General features: G+C 54.2%; 1 protein-coding gene across 1 annotated transcript; it reads left to right on the plus strand.

The window, feature by feature from the left end:
* Positions 1 to 519: 519 nt before the first annotated feature.
* On the plus strand, positions 520 to 17,863 carry RCC2 (regulator of chromosome condensation 2). The gene is made up of 12 exons (XM_028485811.2): positions 520 to 609; positions 1,265 to 1,358; positions 4,285 to 4,428; positions 7,020 to 7,151; positions 7,520 to 7,608; positions 8,952 to 9,066; positions 11,004 to 11,170; positions 13,049 to 13,229; positions 13,525 to 13,630; positions 14,524 to 14,596; positions 16,668 to 16,745; positions 17,515 to 17,863. The coding sequence occupies exons 1-12, from the start codon at positions 520 to 522 to the stop codon at positions 17,617 to 17,619; spliced, it is 1,374 nt and encodes a 457-aa protein (XP_028341612.1). The 3' UTR covers positions 17,620 to 17,863.
* The last annotated feature ends 1,679 nt before the right edge of the window (positions 17,864 to 19,542 follow it).

Consider the following 19,542-nt stretch of genomic DNA (forward strand, 5'->3'; position numbering starts at 1 on the left):
GAGCGGGGGGGGGGGGCGGGGTGTGCCCGAGATATCGGGTTTGGGTTGCCCAGAGTTCCCTAAGAAATGGAACTCCCCCCCGCCCCCATGAGGATGTGTTCCTCTTACACATGCATGTACAGGGCTGCCAGAACGTACCGCCAGGGCAGTCACTGTGTAGGGGTTAGAATGACTGGATTTGCAGCTGTGTGGCCTTTTTTTCCTCAAAGCCTTCCAAGAACGCTTCTGTAAACCGAAGGAAAACTCCTTCTTTGCTTTTAACCTCCTGGGATGCTGATGATGTGAAGGATGAAAGCAGAACAGGAAGTTACTGCTTCCCTTGCCTGTGTGGAACTAAGTGGAGCCTTCAGAAGTGGATCTTTGACTTAACAGTCGACTTTAAAGAGTGTACTGGGCATCTCAGAATCGAAGGGAAGGGCTGAGCACAGAACGAGTGCCACCCGGAATCGGACAGTGGCCTTTTTAAGTGGCACATGCTCCCCCTGTGACAGTGAGAGTGTGTGGCCCTAGTGATGGAGGATGGGGACTGAGGTATACTGGCGGGGCCACTGGCCATCGGTCCCCTGGCTCTCGGCCAGCAGTGAGGACGAGCCCATCGGAGGCTGCCCCGTCAGATCCGCCAGCCCCACGTGGGTCTTCCTCCCTCCAGTGGAGGAATGAACACGGGGCTCAGATCCACCAGCCCCACGTGGGTTTTCCTCCCTCCAGTGGAGGAATGAACACGGGGCTCTGCTGTTTTCCCCGCGGAAGGCTCCTGGCAGCGAGGGCAGTGCACAGGGAGGATAGGAAAGTCGACCGATGTGATCGCTGTGCAGAGATGCCCCGGGGCCCCAAAGCCTTCAGGTCCATGTGTGGTATGCTCTGCTTGCAGCGGGAAGATGCAGCCTTGGCCCTGAGGACAGCGGTTTTAACACTCACTCCCTGTGTGACACAGCAGGCCTATTGCAAATACCTGTACAAGGCAGTCTGCAGAGCGGAGGGGAGGAATAGCATTTGGCTGCTTTTGTAGGGTTTTGCCAAAGATGTTTTAAAGAGAAATCAAAGGATAAGAACGACCCTGGGCTTAACTGATGAGCTGCCGGGGCAGGTTCGGGATTCCACGTATGGAAGGGGCTGGCGAGGTGTCCCTCTGTCCGCTGTGTGAACCGCTGAGGGACAGCGTTAACAATGAATTATTTTGTTTCCTGCTGTCGTTGGACAGATTTGGGAAGCTAGGAGCAGCGTTACAAGCTAATTCTTTCTCCCTCTCTCTTTGTCTCTGTAGAAACTTGAAGGGTCTAAGTGCAAAGGGCAGCTTTTGATATTTGGGGCAACCAACTGGGACTTGATTGGTCGAAAAGAAGTGCCTAAGCAACAAGGTATGAGAAACAATTTCTAAAGAATAGAAGACGCTACTATTGATTGAGTGCTTCCTGTGTGCTAGGTGTCCGGTGTGATTCTGGTGACTGTCCGCCAGGTAGGTATTCTCTTTACAGAAGTGCTCAGAGAGGCCAAGCGGTTTGCCCAGGGCCACACAGCCACTCTAGCGATGGGGCTGGATTTGAACCCGGGTCTTGGGCAAGTCTCTCACTTGGGTACAACTCTGCTTTTGAAAATTCCATTGAGATTAAACAGAAAAATATAAGTAGTAGCCTCAAATAAACCTCGACACTTTTTTCCCATCTTCTCATGTCACTTATTTTCATTAAAATGAAGAGGCTGGTGCTGTGGAATGTCAAAATGTCCTTGATATTTGTCACGTGTCAGATGGCAAACTTGTTAGACATTTCAGAAGAGTCCACGTTTCCTTGCAAACTGCCAAATTGTTGAGGGAACTGGTTTGACAGAGCAAGTAGCAGTCTGGAGTGGGGGAAGCAGGGAAGTCCTAAGAAGTATCTTAGTCCCCAAATGTTTTTAGAAAATTGGTGTCTTTTCTCAGGAGAATACTGGCCCATCCAAGAGAAGTAAGGCTGGTACTTTGCCATATTTTATGGCTTCTTGATTTCATTTGGAAAGCTTCCCAAAGTACTTTCCAGCATTGCCCGGTGAACAAATATTTGCACACTGACACTCCCTGGGGCCTCAGGATGGGCAGTGGAGATCATCTTATTCCATGAAAACAGCGGGCGGGGTTTCAGCGGCACTCAGGGTCCGGATGAGTTAGAAATGGGTTTGAGCCATTTTCTTCCTGTTGGGGAAAGTGCCCAGCCTTCAGGACCAAGCTCTCAGCCTGAGCTGCCTGATGGCTGGTGTCACCTGGAACCTCTCCTGGGACATGATAACATCAGTCTCCCTGCCAGCCCTGGCACAGGTGTCGCATTGTTTCTCCGAGCTGTTCTTTAAATGAGTGGCCCACTTGCAATTAGAGACACTCAGGCCCCAAGCGGGAAGTAGATTCCAGAGGGGGACCCATGGCAGAGCAGGGCTGCCTCTAGTTGAGGGAATTTTGCCCCACTTGGGCTCATTTTAAGAGTGCCTTTTGGTCTTCTCCGAGGCCCACCTTTGTTTCCCAGATGTTTCTCCCTCTGAATGAAGTTTTATGTAATTAAACAAGACTTTTAAAGTCTTGCAGTGTCTTTCGGCTCTCCGTGAACTTTCCAGTAGACATAACGGGAAGGGAGGGAGAATTTGTTTTCCCACGGGTGCCAAACTCCCGCCCTCACCTTTCCCAGTCCCTCCCATTCTCGAAGCTGCCTTCCTTCCGAGAGCCCATTGGCTCTTGGGTCACTGGATCTCGTAAAGGCAGCAGCCTCCTTCGTTTCCAAGATAACACAGTGATTTTGTGCTCCACCTCTGACTAGGACCAGGCGCTGGGCATTTCGTTTGACTAGGGTCCCTCTGAAGAAGGGTCCTTGGGAGGCCCCGAGAATCCCTGCCTCTCACGAGCTGATGACATCTTGGGCTCTGACATTTGTGGAGCTCATGCAGGGAAGATGCTTTGGTAGATCAGACCATCTACTCACCTGTGGGGGGGTCCACTTACCGCTCTGGGTCGGCCGTGGTGGCCCCTGGCATCTCCTGGCGCTGTGTGTTGTCCACAGGCATGGCACACGGCAGTCATGCCACCATGATGAGCAGACGTTAGCATAGGTGTGAAGGCTGTCGTTTCTGGTTTGCCCTTTCCCAGGAAATTGCTGGGTCTCCTTTCGCCTTTCAGTGGTAGAGGAGCGTCTTCAGGTGGAGAAGCTCAGGGGTGCCCTGAATCATGGTGGGGAACTTCCCTCTCTTGCCTGACCTGCCCCGGGTAGTTAAATGAGAGGCCGCGCCCGGTACCCTCTGCTGGTGGGGTGCGAGCAGGGTGGGGACGGACGGGAACAGTTCTACAGACTTTGGCGTGGAGCCAGGTACTTGACCTCTCAATCCGTTCCACGTCAGTCTGACACAGTTGATTTCGGCAGCAGCTAGCATTTCATAATAGTCACCATGGACCTAAAAATGGGCTCGTTTTTCTGTCCTTGAGAGCCCCAAGTTGAGGAAGTTAAGCCCCAAATCGGCCACGCCCTCTCCGCTAACAAGGTGAGGTGGGGGGTGTGATGGAGGCGGCTGTCTCCCCCCACCCCCCATGCCCTTGAAGGGTTCCCAGTGCCCTGCCCCAGGCACGGGGAGGCCCTGGCCCTCGGGGCAGGAGGCACGTGAACTCAGTAGGACAAGTGCTGTGACAGGATTCACAGGGCGCTGGGGTCCAGAAAGCAACGAGTTTGAAAGGGGGATGTGGGCAAGGAAGGCTTCCCAGAGCAGGGGGTGTTTGACCTGAGGTGCGAAGAACAGAGGCAGGGGGCAGGGAAGGGCCTTCCGGGGGAGCAGATACACGGGCGGAGCTAGGGGTCATGACTCGGCCAGCATGAGGGGACCCCTGAGAAAGATGGCACGAAGGGGTGCAGGCTCGGGCTTGGCCCCCAAGAGAGCCTCGTGGCTGCAGGCCCCCAGCCTCTCCCCACCCCCAGGTAGAGGGCCGGGAGGGAGCTGTCGGGAGGGTGAGGGAGACTGCGGGTCTGCTACCTGCTCTTCTGGGTCGGCCCCCAACCCGGCGGGGCTGCAGGGCAGAGGCGGTGGCACCTGCTTTTCGGCCACTGGCTTTTTGGCACGTTCGGCAGGTGGGTTCGGGCCAGAGACGGAGGTGGAGCAGTGTCTGTGCATGTGGCCACTGACGGGTCCACACCGCTGGTGCGCTGCCCCGGGAGCCCCCGAGGGTGTGCTTTACGGGGGGAGTGGAGGGTCGGCCCTCTGGCTGGTGACACTGGGGCAGCTCTCAGCACCCACCGGGGCTCTGCGGCTGTTTGACGTGTGTTCCCTTTGCCTTCGCAGCTGCCTACCGCAACCTGGGTCAGAACTTATGGGGGCCCCACAGGTACGGGTGCCTTTCGGGGGTCCGGGTCCGGACGGTGGTGTCGGGGTCATGCGCCGCCCACAGCCTCCTCATCACCACGGAAGGGAAGCTGTGGAGCTGGGGTAAGTACCACGGGGACGCGGCGAGACCCGTGGCGCGGCCCGTGGGTGGGCTCGAAGCTTCCTCCATCCCCTGCAGGGGAGACCCTCGTCCGCCCTCCGGGGCTGTGCTGCTTGCTGTGCGTTTCCTCTCTTCCTGATGCCCAGCTAGTCTGTGCCCCGTGAAAACATCACTTCCTCCCCTCTTCTGCCAGGTTTTGGTCTGTACGTAACCCCCGATTTCTCTGAATCCTCTTCTTTAGGCAGCCTTTTCCCGAACGTTCTGACTGACGCTGGATCTGATATCGAGGTGTGCCTGGTATTGAATTCCTATTTTAGGTGTGCTGTCCCCCCAGCACACAGCACAGTGTGACGTAGACCTCTGTTCTTGCCACTTTAAATGCCACCAGCTTTTACATCTGCCACGTGGTGACACCAGCCCAAGTCTATGCAGTCTTGTTCCTCTGTTTCCTGTTCCATTGCCCCAGAGAGTTGAGTTTGCTCTTTCCAAGGTGATCTGCTTGCCCTGCCGCTGGACTCCCTCGCCTGGGTGCTGGGGGGCGCTGTCCTTGTCTTTTAGCCTCCCTTCCCTTTCAGGGTCCCCTGCAGAGTGCTTCCACACTGTCTGCCCTGTTTCCTCTTCCAGATCCTTCGCACAGGTCCTGGCTGGGGCTCAGTTTCCCCCACGCCCTCTGGTGGCTCCTGGACTCTTCTTCCCGCAGGGGGTGTTGGCGTTTGTCCTCACCCTTTGTTTCTGGCCCTTTGGCTAGCTTTGGGTCCATAAGACTGCACTTTTATTTCGGGCTGTTTGAACGTTTTTTGTTTTTTGTTTTTTGTTTTTTTTTTTTGCAATTTCATGAGCGGCTGTACCAAAGTCCAAATACATTAACATCTGTTGTCTTCCCTGCACTCTGCTAATTTTGTAATTCTGTTGAAAGAAGCTAACAAGTGTGTCTGGCCCAAATTTAAACTTCGTAGTTTCTTGGTGACACGTTGACATTGCCATGATTTTCGTTTGCTCCCAGTTGGCACAGGGTTGTGTCCCTCCCCCAAAACCCCCTCCTGCCCACCGCGCCAACGCTGAACGCAGCCTCCTGCTCTGGGGTTCCCGACGTCAGGGGTCCTCTCTCTGATCTCTCTACTGAATGTCACTTCCGTGTTGCTTCTAAAAAAACGTCCCCTCTGCTGACCCCCTGGGCAGGGAACGATTCTAAAAGCTGTGCGTCTGACCTGCCCCAGAACAAAGACGTGTCCCATGAGCAGACTCACCGCTGTAGGGGGGTGAGCCGGTGGGAGTGTCCTGAGTCCACAGCGAGGCCCTGAAAGGCTCAGGGCCCAGTCCAGCGCCCGAGAGCCTCAGTGCTGCAGCCCTGAATTCACGGGGTCTGCACCCGCTGACCACCTGGGCCTCCCGAGCCGAAAAACCACATCCGGTGCTCGTTCGTGCCTTTCACAGTGAACTTGGGCAGTTTCCACTAGAAGCTGGTGTCCGCCTGTCCTGCTGGAGCGCCATAATCAAAGCCTGAGGACGGTTTTCCTGTAGTAACAGCGGCTGGTCACCCCTTCTCGAGCCTTGTCCAGGACAGTTGAGGCTCATCTTTGTGGCTCTGCTCCCCCTCTTTCATGACTGCCAGGTCAAAGTTCATTGTTGGGGAAGGATGTGGAAACCTCCCCCGCTTTCCGAATCGCCTGGCTTTCTGGCCCCATAAAATCTTCCGAGATGTTTGGTTACAAGTGTGGTTCTTCTCTTAGAGGTACCTGGGAGAGGCCCACTGAGGTGCTGAGTTTGGAACCCTTGTAGCCTGTGTTGAAAACTAGGTACGGTTCAGGGGGGCCAGCCTTCCGGCCCCCCAGCTCTCCACACCTGCTTTGAGCTGTAGGGCTGTGTCGGGGCAGGACTGTGTGGTGCAGAGGGCCTGGCAGGCCTCGGCCTCCGGCACCCCTCGATTCCACGCCAGCGCGGCCCCAGAGGTGGAGGTCAGCCCGTGGCCAGGGAGGGCCTGGCCTTTGGCCGTCGCTGGGGTTCACGTGGCTAAGGGTCCTGCGAAGGCTGGTCCGTGGGAGGTGGGCTTAGAGAGGAGGAGAGAAATACAGGGTCCATGGTACACGCCTGGGGCACTGAGGGAATCAGACTCCTGTGAGGCAGATGTTACCGTCTTTAAAATACCTCGGAGTGAAGCGAATGAAGGAGTTGGCATCTGGCAGGCGCGGTGAGAAGTGAGAGCTGTGAGCTTCCCTGAGCTCGTCCGCTCGTGTGTGCCATCCAGGCTGAACCTGGTTTTCTTCCATTTCCCTCGGGGGCAGAGAGCTGGCGAAAGTGCTCCGATCTGTCCCAGCCACTGCCCCAGAAAAGAGGGTCAGAGCAGGTGAGGTGGTGGCTGGCAGCTGCACGCCGAGGCGACTCTGGGGACTGCCCCGCGTATCTCATCTAGTCACCCGACCCCACCGGCAGCCTTGAAAGGCTGGCATTGCCTGCGGAGCCGGGCTCGCTGTCCCCCGGCGCTGGGCTTGTGCGTTTGGAGGGCGCCTTCTGGGAGACCCAGCGTCGCCCGGCAGCTGCTCCGGCCGCCCCCTCTCCTCCTCCCCACTTTATCTATCCTGCTCCTGACCCACAGGGCGAAATGAGAAGGGCCAGCTGGGCCATGGCGACACCAAGAGAGTTGAAGCCCCCAGACTCATCGAGGGGCTCAGCCACGAGGTGATCGTGTCCGCGGCGTGTGGGCGGAACCACACCTTGGCCTTGACGGGTAAGGAAGGGCCGCTTCCCTCAAAATGGGGTCAGAGGCCAAATGGTCCACCTGGGGCGGGGGGTGGGGCTGCCCCCGTGACCCATGGTCATGATCAGAAAGATGCCCCGGGAGCCCGGTGGGCAGCTGCTTGAGGCACCGGGAGCCTCGCCCACGGGCACCAGTGGCCGGGGCAGCGGGAGGGTCTCCGCTGGGGAGTGGGTCTGCTTTGAGGTATCCGCCCCACCCCGTTTTGGAGAATTGTCTCACTTGCATTCTTCCTGGCAAAGGAGCTGTTTTTATTATTTTAGAGCCTTTGATTCCAAGTCTAGTTCCGAACGCTCAGCATTATTTTCCCTCTGGTGATGAATGTTGTTCTTTCCTTCCAGAAACGGGCTCCGTGTTTGCGTTTGGGGAGAACAAGATGGGGCAGCTGGGCCTCGGCAACCAGACGGACGCTGTGCCCAGCCCCGCACAGGTGCCCGCCCTCCTCCGCCTTCAGGGCCTTTGTTTCTCGTTGCTTTGGGGTTGGATTTTCTGGGGTGAGATCAGACATTCCTCTCCATTGTTTGAGTTCCTGGGTCCCTTAGAAAAGCAGGATCTCGGTGCTTTGAGTGGGTCAGGTTTAGTAGATGGTCACAGTTGAAGAACATCCTAGAAACAGGTTTTCATTCCGACTGAAATAATTTGTTCCAGAGGCCTGTTTGAAGCCTCTTCTATTCCAAAGTGAGAACTGTTACATGGATGTGATTGGTCTTTATCTGAGAATACTCTGAGTTTTGACTTTGTAACAAGTCACCGGCCAGGCACTTAGAACACAAATAGGAGGTCGGTCGTCTCTTATTCCTGAGCAACTTTGGAGTCATTTGGAGGAGTGGGATTTGTACCTAAAAAGTGAACTCCTGACACAAGGCCAGCAGGATGCTACAGTGAGCGTCTAACGAGGGAAGGGACTTGGGTTTCTTGGTCTTAAAAAGAGACCTTGACCTTGGCCAACCGTACCTGTAGTTTGGAGGATTTCCGAGGTGTTGCTCTTTTGTTAGCCATTTGCTCTGCAGTGGAATGTGACGGTTTCCAGAGTGAGCCGGGGCCGGGACGGAGCCCGGGACTCGGCCTCCCCTCCCCAGTCTCATCGCCTCTCCCCGCGATTTCCCGGGATGTCGGTACTTCAGGCCCTCCGGTTCCTCCAGTCTGGCTTTCCCAGACTGATTAGTTTGCAATAGCGAGTCTTCTAAGCACTTTCTCACATTTGTTTCCAAATCCCATGTTAAATTACTCAGGGCCTTTGCTGTCTTCCACGTTCCTAATTTCGAACCATTATATTTCTTCTTCACACCTTCAATTAAGGCTAATTAGCAAGCGGCTCTTACAGTAGTAAAAGAGAGTGTAGAACAGTTCATTTTACTGGTTGGCAATAACGCTTATAAAAGCTTTCCTTTTTAAAGTTGCGTGACATCAAAACTAGTGACTAGAGTGGGATTTGGGAACCACATGTGATTAGTTCTGTTTTCTGACACCTTCGTGCCCACGCCAGTCAGTTGAATTCAGCATTCACTGGGCACCAGGATGTGTGAGGCACAGCGTTGTGCATTTGGAGGGTTACAAAGACCCGGGGACATGATTTGCTTGTCTGAACTGACTCTGTACTGGGAGGTGTTTCTTTACGTACATTCTAAGCCTTTGCCTTCAGCGTTGTTGGGTCCATTAAAAGTCCTTTGTAGCCTAGTAATTTTTTCACACCAACCTGTGGGGAGGTAGAGACTTTATCAATCTTTAAAAAAAAAAAAAAATGTCTAAAAGTCTGCTGTCTTGTCTTTTCAGATAATGTACAACGGGCAGCCAATTACCAAAATGGCCTGTGGGGCTGAATTCAGTATGATAATGGACTGCAAAGGAAACCTCTATTCCTTTGGGTGCCCTGAATATGGTCAGCTGGGTATGCAAAGTACATTTTTTAAAAGCTCTGTAATCTAACTGTATGTTTAGAACCAGAAGTCAGTGTGGGGCTGCACACACATGGTAGAAATGTGGGTAATTGATCGCAGATAATAGCCTTGATCCATTAAGTGGATGTCCTGTTTAGTGGACCAGCATGTCGTAATTCATGGGGTTGTGGAGTCTGACAGTGACTTGCCTTAATGAAAGTCAGGGCTTGAGTCTGACAAAGGTTTTTTCTCTGATTTGGGAATTCATTTTTGTATAAAAGGATTTCAAAGCTTTTTTTGTTGTTTTTTTTTTTAATCAAACCACCTTCATTCATTTTCATATTTAAAGATTTGCCTTCATCGAAAGTGAGGAAATTACACAAGAATAAGGTTGTTTTGAAAACCTCAGCCTGGGCCGTCATTTCAGGTGTACACATGAGGAGCCCCAAATCATGAAAAAGTGGGATTGTCTTCCGGATTTTCATCCCTAAACAGAAGGGATGAAATTTACTTTTTATTCATTGAGTAGAAAAGTAAAACTCAGGAGGTAGTTCTCATCGGTTCTCAGTGAGTGGAAAATGACTCTCCATCCTGACTTTACAAGGTCTCCATTTTCTTTTCCCATCTGACACCGAAGTGGGTTTTTTTTTTTCCCTTTCTGGCGTCTTCCCACCTTCCAGCTCCTTCCAAGTGGGAGGTGAGGAGTGGGCGCCCTCTGCTGGCTCCTGAGTTTCACGCTGCTCCGGATCCTCTGCAGCCCCTGGATCTGGGTTGCCTGGGTCTCCACGTCATTAAAAGCAAGCAGATGGAAGATAGTATAAATAGAACGAGGAGCATCTCTCTGGCCTTTAGACTTTAGGGAACAGTGACTTGGTGAAACTAAATATACCTAAGTCAGAAGTGAATAAGAGAGAACAGCCCCAATGCACATTCAGCTTTGGTTGCCAGGGAGTTGCCAGAGACTGTTGGAGAGACCGTTTCCATGGCCACAGGCCCTGGTGCCGTCCCCAGCCCCGGTCAAAACACTGGAAGCAAGTTTCTGGTCTACTTCCGGAAACGTGCGCAACCCCCCCCCGCTGTCTGTGGCTGCCCCAGATCTGCACACAGGCAGTTTGTCACAGCAGGTAGATTTTCCTTCAGGGAAATGAAATGCCCTTGGGAATGATGATGACAGCTGACATTTAGTGAGCAGTTACCATGAACCAGTCCCCACTGCAGCACTTTATACCGAATCTCATTTGCTTGGTTTACACTTGTTTAAAGGTATTTTGAGAAGTTGGCTTGATTTGTATCTACAGAGTCAGTTAGCCTTCCCAGCTTATTTTAAAACCGGTTTTCAGTGTGATTGTCCAAACCCAGAGAGATCCCTTTTCAGAACTAGAACTTGACCTCGGAAGGTGCATCCCCAGCGTGCACTCGCCCCCGTGCTCGCTCCCACGGCGTGTTTACTGGGTCAGGCAAGGCAGAGGCGAGAACGTACGTTTGACTCTGCGTTAACGACCACGATGATGTGTTAGGTTACTGGTAATTCATAAAAAAAGCAAGCCTGGGAAAGTGGGTTGAACTTTTTTTGTGCGTTCTCGGCCCATGCAGGGCTCCTTGAGGCCCCCAGGTGGGGCAGAGAAGACCATTCCTCTGGATCTGGAGCTTCCCACTTTTTTGGCCACAGCCCAGCCCAAACGTAGACTTGCAAAGGATTTTCACAGAAGTCCTCATTACAGACGGTGTCCTTGGGTGTTTCTTACTCTGTTCTATTCATTTTTCCAAAAAAGAAAAAAACTGGTTCCAACCCACAGCACCGATTCTACGCCCCACAGGTTGGGTCGTGCCTCAGGTTGGAGGACACTACCTTGGTTGACAGGAGTCCCCACGAGGACCTGCCCAGCCAGGCTGGGCAGGCGCTCTGTGCCGCGGCCGCTGCTGACGGCCGGCCCTGTGGTCTCTGCAGGACACAACTCGGACGGCAAGTTCATTGCCCGGGCGCAGCGGATAGAGTACGACTGCGAGCTGGTGCCCCGGCGAGTGGCAATCTTCATCGAGAAGACGAAAGACGGCCAGATCCTGCCAGTCCCGAACGTGGTGGTACGGGACGTGGCCTGCGGCGCTAACCACACGGTAAGGCTTGAGCGTTTCTGGCCTTTCTTCTGGCTTCCAGGGTGGCACCTCAGTGGAGACCCTTGGCTTTGCAAAGCCAGGAGCTGACCCTGGCCCCCTCGACATCCTGCCCCCCTCAAGGGCTTCTTCACACCCTCAGGTGTCCCGGGGCGTCATTCTCACCTGACAGCTTCTCCGTGGCATCCACAGACGTAGCTGAACGTGCAGACGCTTTGGGTTGGGATCATACAGTAAGAGTTTTTCTGCTTTTGTCTAATAGAACGTCACGGATGTTTTTCCAGGTTGATCGACACTATCTCAGGCGGGGTGTTGAGTAGATTCAGTCATTAAGGGTGTTTCCTTAAAGGTCAATCTAGATAAACGGCAATAAAGTTTTGTACGTGCATCTTTTTTTTTTTTTTTTTTTCTCCCTTGGCCGCTCGGCGTGTGGGATCTTAGTTCCCCGACCAGGGGTTGAACCCATGCCCGCTGCATTGGAAGTCTTAACCACTGGACTGCCAGCGAAGTCCCTACGTGTTCATCTTTTTATCTTAGTTGCCTTCCTGTGGTTAATTTTGCCTGAAAATGCCTGAGAGTCAGACTTGGTTCTCATCTCGCTTGAAGGAGCAGGGCCGGGGCTGAGAGTTCAGAGACAGGTCGGTCTCCTGTGGGCAGGCGACTGCCTTGGTGACCTCAGGACTGGGAGCTTTCTTTCAGTCCCTTCATGTCCAACAACTGATTCTCCCTTGTACAGCGTAGTCAGGAGAAAGAGATCTTACTTAGGCCCCTGGTGTCAAATCATGTTAATAAGTTGTACGTTCACATGATTCAAACATGAGACATCAGGGATGCTGTGAAGAAAAGAAGATGGATTCTGTATAATTTTTTATTTTTCTAATTGAAGTATAGTTGATTTACAATGTTGTGTTAGTTTCTGGTGTACAGCAAAAGTGATTCGGTTATACATACTCTCTTTCATATTCTTTTCCGTTACGATTTGTTACAGGATATTGAATATGGTTCCCTGTGCTATACGCTAGGTCCTTGTTGGTTATTTGTTTTCTATATAGTAGGGTGTATCTGCTAATCTCAAACTCCTAATTTATCCCCTCCCTGCCTCCCCTTTGGCAACCATAAGTTTGTTCTCTCTGTCTGTGAGTCTGTTTCTGTTCTGTAAATAAGTTCATTTGTGTCACATTTTACATTCCAGATATAAGCGGTATCATATGGTCTTTCTCTTTCTGACTTACTTCACTTAGTATGATACACTCTGGGTCCATCCATGTTGCTGCAGATGGCATTATTTCTGGTTTTTTTTTTTCATGGCTGAGTAGTGTTCCATTGTGTGTATGTGCCACATTTTCTTTATCCATTCATCTTTCCATGGACATTTAGGTTGTTTCCATGTCTTGCCTATTGTAAATAGTGCTGCAGTGAACATAGGGGTGCGTGTAAGGAGATGGACTTTAAATTGTTGACATGTCCCTGTGCACACTGCACCTGTGACCGGGTGGAGGTCATCTGTGTGAACCCGCCTGAAGGAGAATCCAGGGTGGCCGGGGCTTTTCCTCTGGGCTCTGTCTGCAGTTTAGTCAGGACTGAAGTAGCAAGTGGAGTGCGGTGGCCTGCTCTGGAGACATCACCCTTGTGCTTCTGATGAGGGAAAGGGGAAGACTGTGGCTTTAATAATAGTGATTTGTTAGGAATGGAAAATGGTGTCCCTGGCCGGGAAAACGGCAAACATCCTCGCCCTGTGGGCCCACTGCTGGCGCCTCCCCTGTCGGAGGCCGGTGTGGGTCAGCTTGGGTGTTTCTGCCCTTAGCCCTGGCCACAGGCTCTCAGAACAGCAGCCAGCCCGCCTGGCCCCCGCCCCAGCGCTGCGTTCTCTCTCTCCTGCAGCTGGTCCTGGACTCCCAGAAGCGCGTCTTCTCCTGGGGCTTCGGTGGCTACGGCCGGCTGGGCCACGCCGAGCAGAAGGACGAGATGGTCCCCCGCCTGGTGAAGCTGTTCGACTTCCCTGGGCGCGGGGCGTCCCACATCTACGCCGGCTACACCTGCTCCTTTGCCGTCAGCGAAGTGGGTCAGTGCCTCCCCGTCTGGGCCTCGGGAGGAAGGCATCCAGGGCCAAGTCACAGGTTTCCCTCCCTGGCTGTGTGCTCTGGTGGGGAGTCCCGTGACCTTTGCCCTGTTCAAGACCAGGGACCTTGACTTCACCGACGTCCCGGATTCTTTGGACAGAGCTCCTTGTGGTCACCGGTGCCAAGCGCTGTGCCTGGCGGGTCCCGATCCTCTTCCCTTTCTCCTTTGATGTTGCTGAGACGAGGATCCAGCTCTTGAGACGACGATGACAATGGAGACACGTTTGTCTTTCCCAGGTGGTCTGTTTTTCTGGGGGGCCACAAACACGTCCCGGGAGTCCACCATGTACCCGAAGGCCGTGCAGGACCTCTGCGGCTGGAGAATCCGGAGCCTGGCTTGTGGGTACGTGGCTGTGTCTCCCGGTGAGCGGGGACGTCTGTCCCCGTCCTGGGCATGTTGGACAAGGGAGGTGCCTTGTCCCTTGAGGGCTCCACTCTTCCCATGGGGCATAGGGCGCACCAAATTCTAGAGTCAGGAGGGGGAGGGACTGATCAGGGCAAGAGGGGTTGGGAGGTCTTAGAACAGGTGACTCGCTTTGCTGCTTCTGAGGGTTTCGTTCTTCGAAGGCTTGGTGTGCTCTGTTCGTGTTGCGGGTTCAAATCATATTTAGTTGGGAAATTTCAGTTACCGTGACACAGCGGGAACAAGAAAGTATCCTCAAGTCAGTGATTTTCCTGTTTATTTTGAGGACACCTGTTGAGCTCTGCAGCACTTCTTGATGAGGAGTTTGATAACGTTCATCACCTGCCAGGTTTTGGGGAGAGGGCAGTGTAGTTGTTGGGGGTTCGGTATGGTTTTAATCTGAAACCTCTAGCCCCGCCCAAGTCGTCTGGCAAGTTCCGCCCCCTTTGGAATAGACTCTCACTTCATCCTGATTTGTTCTCTTCTCCTTTTCCCAGTGTGTGTGTTCATCTGAAAGTGACCCCCCACCCCAAGAGCCCTAGAGCCCGAGTGGGGTGGGGCGGGGAGATCTGGGGCCCCGAGGCTCCTGGCTCTAAGGGCTTCTGCAGTTTGGGCCTGCGCGGGACAGCATTTGGGCTTCAGAAGCAGCCCATTGGCCCTGTGCTGTGTTGTTTGGAATGGAGTTTTTAGTGGGACCAGCTTGATTTTCATGCTAGTAGGTCACACCCTGCAAGGGAGCTCATGGCAAGTGCCCGGGGCTGCTGGGTGGGTGAGGTGCAGCGCTGGGCCGCCGCCCTCGGCGGTGACAGGTGACAGCCTCTGCCCGTTTGCAGGAAGAGCAGCATCATCGTGGCTGCGGACGAGAGCACGATCAGCTGGGGCCCGTCGCCGACCTTTGGGGAACTGGTAAGCTGGTCCGCGTGGCGGAGGCAGAGCCCGCTCTGGGCTCCCTGAACCACCCCTGAAAACTCGCAGGAGGAAAGCGCGTGTGTGCGTGCGTGCGTGCGTGCGCGCGCGCGCGCGCTCGCTTGCGTGTGTGTGTGTGTGTTTCATTGTTGCATGAAGGTCTGCGGTATTCCCTGATGTTTAGGTCACTTTGAGGGTTCATGAGTGTTCCTTTGCTCATCAAATAATTGTGAAGGTTCTTTCTGTCCACATTGTTAAGTTGAAATTGGGAAGTTTCAGACCCCATTTCCCCTCATGTTTTGTAGACCGTAATTGTGGGCTGATGTCAGTAGGAAAGAGGATGGTTTCTCTTCCCTCTCCCCAGGAGAGTTTGAATCGACAGGAACAGCTTGTCCTTTTAAACGGTGGGGTCCGTTGTGACCATGCATTGAATCTTTCTGGTTTCCAGCCCCTTAGGTCTTTCGGGGACATTCTTCTCTTATTTTTCCCAAATAAGTTTGTTTGTGTTCCTGCTTTTAATCTCAGTTACTTGAGTGACTAGAACCCATGGCCCTCGGATTCCCCCACACCTTTGGCCTCCTCAACCAAACGTCTGATTCTTAGCTTCTGGGGCGTGGTGAGTCCTTAACGTTTAACGTCTTCATCAAGAACAGCCGGGCTATGGAGCTCATCCTGACGGTCTACCTGTTCTACCTGCAGTTTGATCGTTAGCCTGGCTCTTTTATTTCCTGCTGGGAACTCGGCCTGTTTTCCCTTCCCTCTGCTCTCATGGGTAGGAGCTGATGGGGTGACGGAAGGAGGCGGGTGCTTCTTGACCCCCTGCGCCATCTCCCGGGCTGGTGGCCTGAACATGCCTTTTCCTCGGAGCTGCGTGCCCGCTTTCAGTCTGGTGGCTTCAGAGGGGGCCCCACGTGCCACAGACACTGGGGGGCCCTTCAGAGGTGGCGCCCCGTATGTGGAAGCCTGAAAGAGACTGAGAACCTGGCCCAGTTTTTTTTTTTTTTTTTTAATTTATTTGTTTATTTTATTTTTGGCTGCGTTGGGTCTTTCGTTGCTGCACGCGGGCTTTCTTTAGTTGCGGCGAGCGGGGGCTGCTCTTTGTTGTGGTGCAGGGGCTTCTCATTGCGGTGGCTCCTCTTGTTGGCGGAGCACAGGCTCTAGGCGCGAGGTCTTCAGTAGTTGTGGCGCGCGAGCTCAGTAGTTGTGGCTCGCAGGCTCTAGAGTGCAGGCTCAGTAGTTGTGGCGCACGGGCTTAGTTGCTCCACGGCACGTGGGATCTTCCCGGACCAGGGCTTGAATCCGTGTCCCCTGCCTTGGCAGGCAGATTCTTAACCACTGAGCCACCAGGGAAGCCCCCTTGCTCAGTTTTTATGGGTTGTTCCTAGAGAAGGACAGGTGTTCCTAGGGCCCATCAGAAATAGAGTCGTGAGTATCGATTTGGAGACCAGAGGGGAACGAGGGCGACTTTGGGGGCAGCCTCTCGGGTGAGGAGTTGGCGTGGCACTTGGCCGGTGGCAGATGAAGCTCACCTGCCATGTGGGCCCCTCTTTGAGCTGAGCTGAGGGACCTGTCCACCTTGAAATCGCCCATCTTCACACCACAGCACGTGACAGAAACCACCACCACCACCCCCCCGGCACCCCGCAAGCAGTCCTTGACCGTCCCTTCCATCTCCAGTGTCCTGGAGTCATTGCTGATCATGGACACAGGTGGGGACGGGGACAGCCAGCACTCCTTGTGACCCGGTGGCCCTGAAGGGCCACAGTTGCCATTTCTTCCTGCCCTCGCCATGGTGTCATCTGACCAGTGACTCTCCCTAAAAGGTGTCCTTATCACATAAACCCCTGTAGCTTACGTCTCAGTGTCTCGGGCCTGGGGTTAGGAACCGGTCACCTGCTGGCACCTGCGGATTCTTGTTGCTGCCCGGGCCTGGCTTTGGGTCTGAGACGGCGGGCCTCGGCCGCAGAGGCTTCCGGGTCCGTGGGAGGTCCAGCCACGTGGTGAGGTTCCCTCTTTCTGACTGGCGTTAGTGACCCGGCTTCTGTGAGCATCCCTCTGTTTGCCTCACCAGGGCTATGGGGATCACAAGCCCAAGTCTTCCACTGCAGCGCAGGAGGTGAAGACTCTCGACGGCATCTTCACGGAGCAGGTGAGTGAGGAGCCCTGGGCCCGGGAGGAGCAGGGGCGCGGGAGCAGAGAGCAAAAAGCAGAGCCGAGTCGTGTCTCCTCCCGCTTCTGCCCTTTGCAGCACGCTTGAGCCTCATCTGACGCCTCCTTGTGTAGCTCTCCTGTGCCCCGTGCTAGAGCTTTCTGCTGGGTGACGGGGAAGGCACAGAGGTGTGCTGGCTAGGCCCCGTGGCTGCTGTCAGCCTGAGGGACGCCGGCCAGAGTCCAGCCACGGCAGACTTGCTCCAGGCCGACTGCATCACTCACGTCAGCTTGGTACCTTCACCCGAGGCTCTGTACACCGTTAGGCTGTGGGCAGCTGGTGGGGCGAGGCCTCTCACCAGGCTGCCAGCCCTCGTCACCGATACGCACGTTGGGGCTTGTGCCCTTGCACAAGGCAGGGCTGTGGTCCAGAGAGGAGGAGGGAGCAGGGAGCACGGTCCCGAGTCCCCGCAGCCTCTGCAGGCAGTCGGCGTCCAAACACTGCTTGGGGGGCCTCCTTCCACCTTGTCTCCCCGGGGCAGCCCAGAAGGCAGGCTAGCAGGGCATTGGTGGCAGGTCACGTTGACACTGGTGGTCCTCAGCAAAGGGCTTTTTTGAGCTTTTCAAGGATGCCTCTGTTTTGACCTCTGTAGTGACCCCGGTCGGCGAGCCCAGCTTCCCGGTGTCCCGCCATCTGCTTTGGGCTTGTCGGCCCCAGACTCTGCCTACCCGAAGCACCCTTGCCCACCCAGCGCTGGTTTGTCCCCCAGGTTGCCATGGGTTACTCACACTCCTTGGTGATAGCGAGAGACGAAAGTGAGACGGAGAAGGAGAAGATCAAGAAACTGCCAGAGTACAACCCCCGGACCCTCTGATGCTCCCGGAGCCTCTCCAGCTCCACACCTCTCGCGGCAGCTGTCATTTTCACGTGCACTGGGACGGGAAGTCACACGAGGAATTTTCAAAAGCAAAGGTTGACCGAAGGTGCATTTTTGTTAAGACTCCCTGAGGTTCCGTTTTTATAAGTGATTCAACGTCAACTACCTTTTCTGTATGCTTTCCAAAGTGTTGTTTTTTTTCTTTTCCCCTCTTAATGATTAATTAAAGTATTTGCTCATAGTTGACTTACCATTCCTACAAAAGAGGCGGAAACTTTGAGCAATCTAGGTTTGTTTTTTGCTTTTTTTAAGTTTTCCTTTTTTAGCGCCCTCTCCTACATACACTTGTCAAAGACACCCCTTCCCGGCTGAGATTAGCATAGTGAGCCCAGTGGGTGCTACCTGGGAGAGGAGTCACCACACGCTCAGAAAAAAATGTCCCCTGTGGGAGCCGGCAGCATCTAGGCAAAGACCGTCCCTGGTGGTCAGTCTCCATCCAAAATGGCGCCCGTGTGCTCGGAAGCATCCGGGTCACTCCCCTCCTGCTTTTCCTTCCAGCCCGGCTCAGGCCGTGTGTGTTCTGCTTCTCCCCTTGGCTGCTTCTAAGCCCCCCGCCGCCTTTTGGCCGCGACATGAATAGAATCTGCCGTTTTCCCCCCTGGTGGGGGATCTGTGTTTAGCCATTTATATCTGCTTTAGCTGTAAAAGAAGTCCAAATGAAAATCAGGTGATTGTGGAACCAGTGGGGACTTGGGGGGGTGGGCAGATGTGGGGACAGTGTACCTGGTTCCAGATCCGGCTCGAAGGCTCCTCTGAGCCGGGGCCGCCTCGCCAGCGCTCGCCATTAGAGATTGACCAGCCAGCAGTGAAAAGTGCATTCTGGAGTCCTTGCAAAGAAGGATCAGCCCTTTGTGTACCAGCCTTTATCGCCTTTGTGCTTCTGTCTTTATTCCGACCCCCTTCCCCCCGCTGGATCCTGCGGGAAGGGGCCCGGTCTGTTTGAGGCCCGGGTTCCTGTTCCGCCGACCCAGCTCTCTAGTCACGTTTGCTTGGCTGTGTAACCAAACAGTTGGGATCACGGAAGAAGTCCCCTTCCCTGCGTGTCAGCACAGAGGCTGTGACTGCCACCCCGGCTCCCCGCCAAGTGCCCTGTGCCCGAACCCGTCCCCGGCGTCGCGCTGCGTGAGTTATGAGGTGCCTTTCCCGGAACCCTCCTCTCGCTTGGACCCAGGAGAGGCGACGGCTCTGGCTGGGGCTCTTGGTTTCGAGAGGGTCTGGACTGGTTTGGGTGCTTTAAAATTGATTTTTTTAGTTCAGTGGTGCTTATGGGGGAAACGGGGATAGAACTTCAGTGTGAGACTTGGGTGATGGGAAAGTTAAATATTGGTCTTTTTTATTATTATTTTTTGCTTTGCTATCGTTACCACTTTCGTCTCCATGTTAAAATGCCAAAAATGATCTAGTCGTTGTTGCTTTTTTCCCTACTCGTCCCCCCCCTGCCCTGTCGCTCCGGACAGTGGCATCTGCCTTCGCAGGGCGTGTAACGGTATCTGTCCTGGCCAGTCCCAAGGCCTCGCGGGAGGAGGCCGGCCTGCCTCTTTCTAAGATTTAGTCTGACTTCATGCTCGTCTCAACCGTCCTGTGTTTGTAGTCCAGGGGAGAAGCTTCTGCAACTTCAGAGCTTCTGCTAAACTAACCTGATTTGTCCAAATCACCCCCCCCCCGCCAACTACCACTGCTGACTCAAGCTTCCCTGCATAGAACCCCTCGGTTTCCTGACAGACCTCTTTCCTGGAATGGGCTTAGGCGCACGTGCTCCTTGTACCCGTGCAGCCTCCCTTGGGTTGTGCAGTCACCGAGAGGGTCAAGGGAGCAGTAGCCTGGGTCCTGGCCTTTGCAGGAGCTGCCCTTGGCCAAGTG

Source organism: Physeter macrocephalus, unplaced genomic scaffold, assembly GCF_002837175.3.
Source record: "Physeter macrocephalus isolate SW-GA unplaced genomic scaffold, ASM283717v5 random_600, whole genome shotgun sequence".
Lineage (NCBI taxonomy): Eukaryota > Metazoa > Chordata > Mammalia > Artiodactyla > Physeteridae > Physeter > Physeter macrocephalus.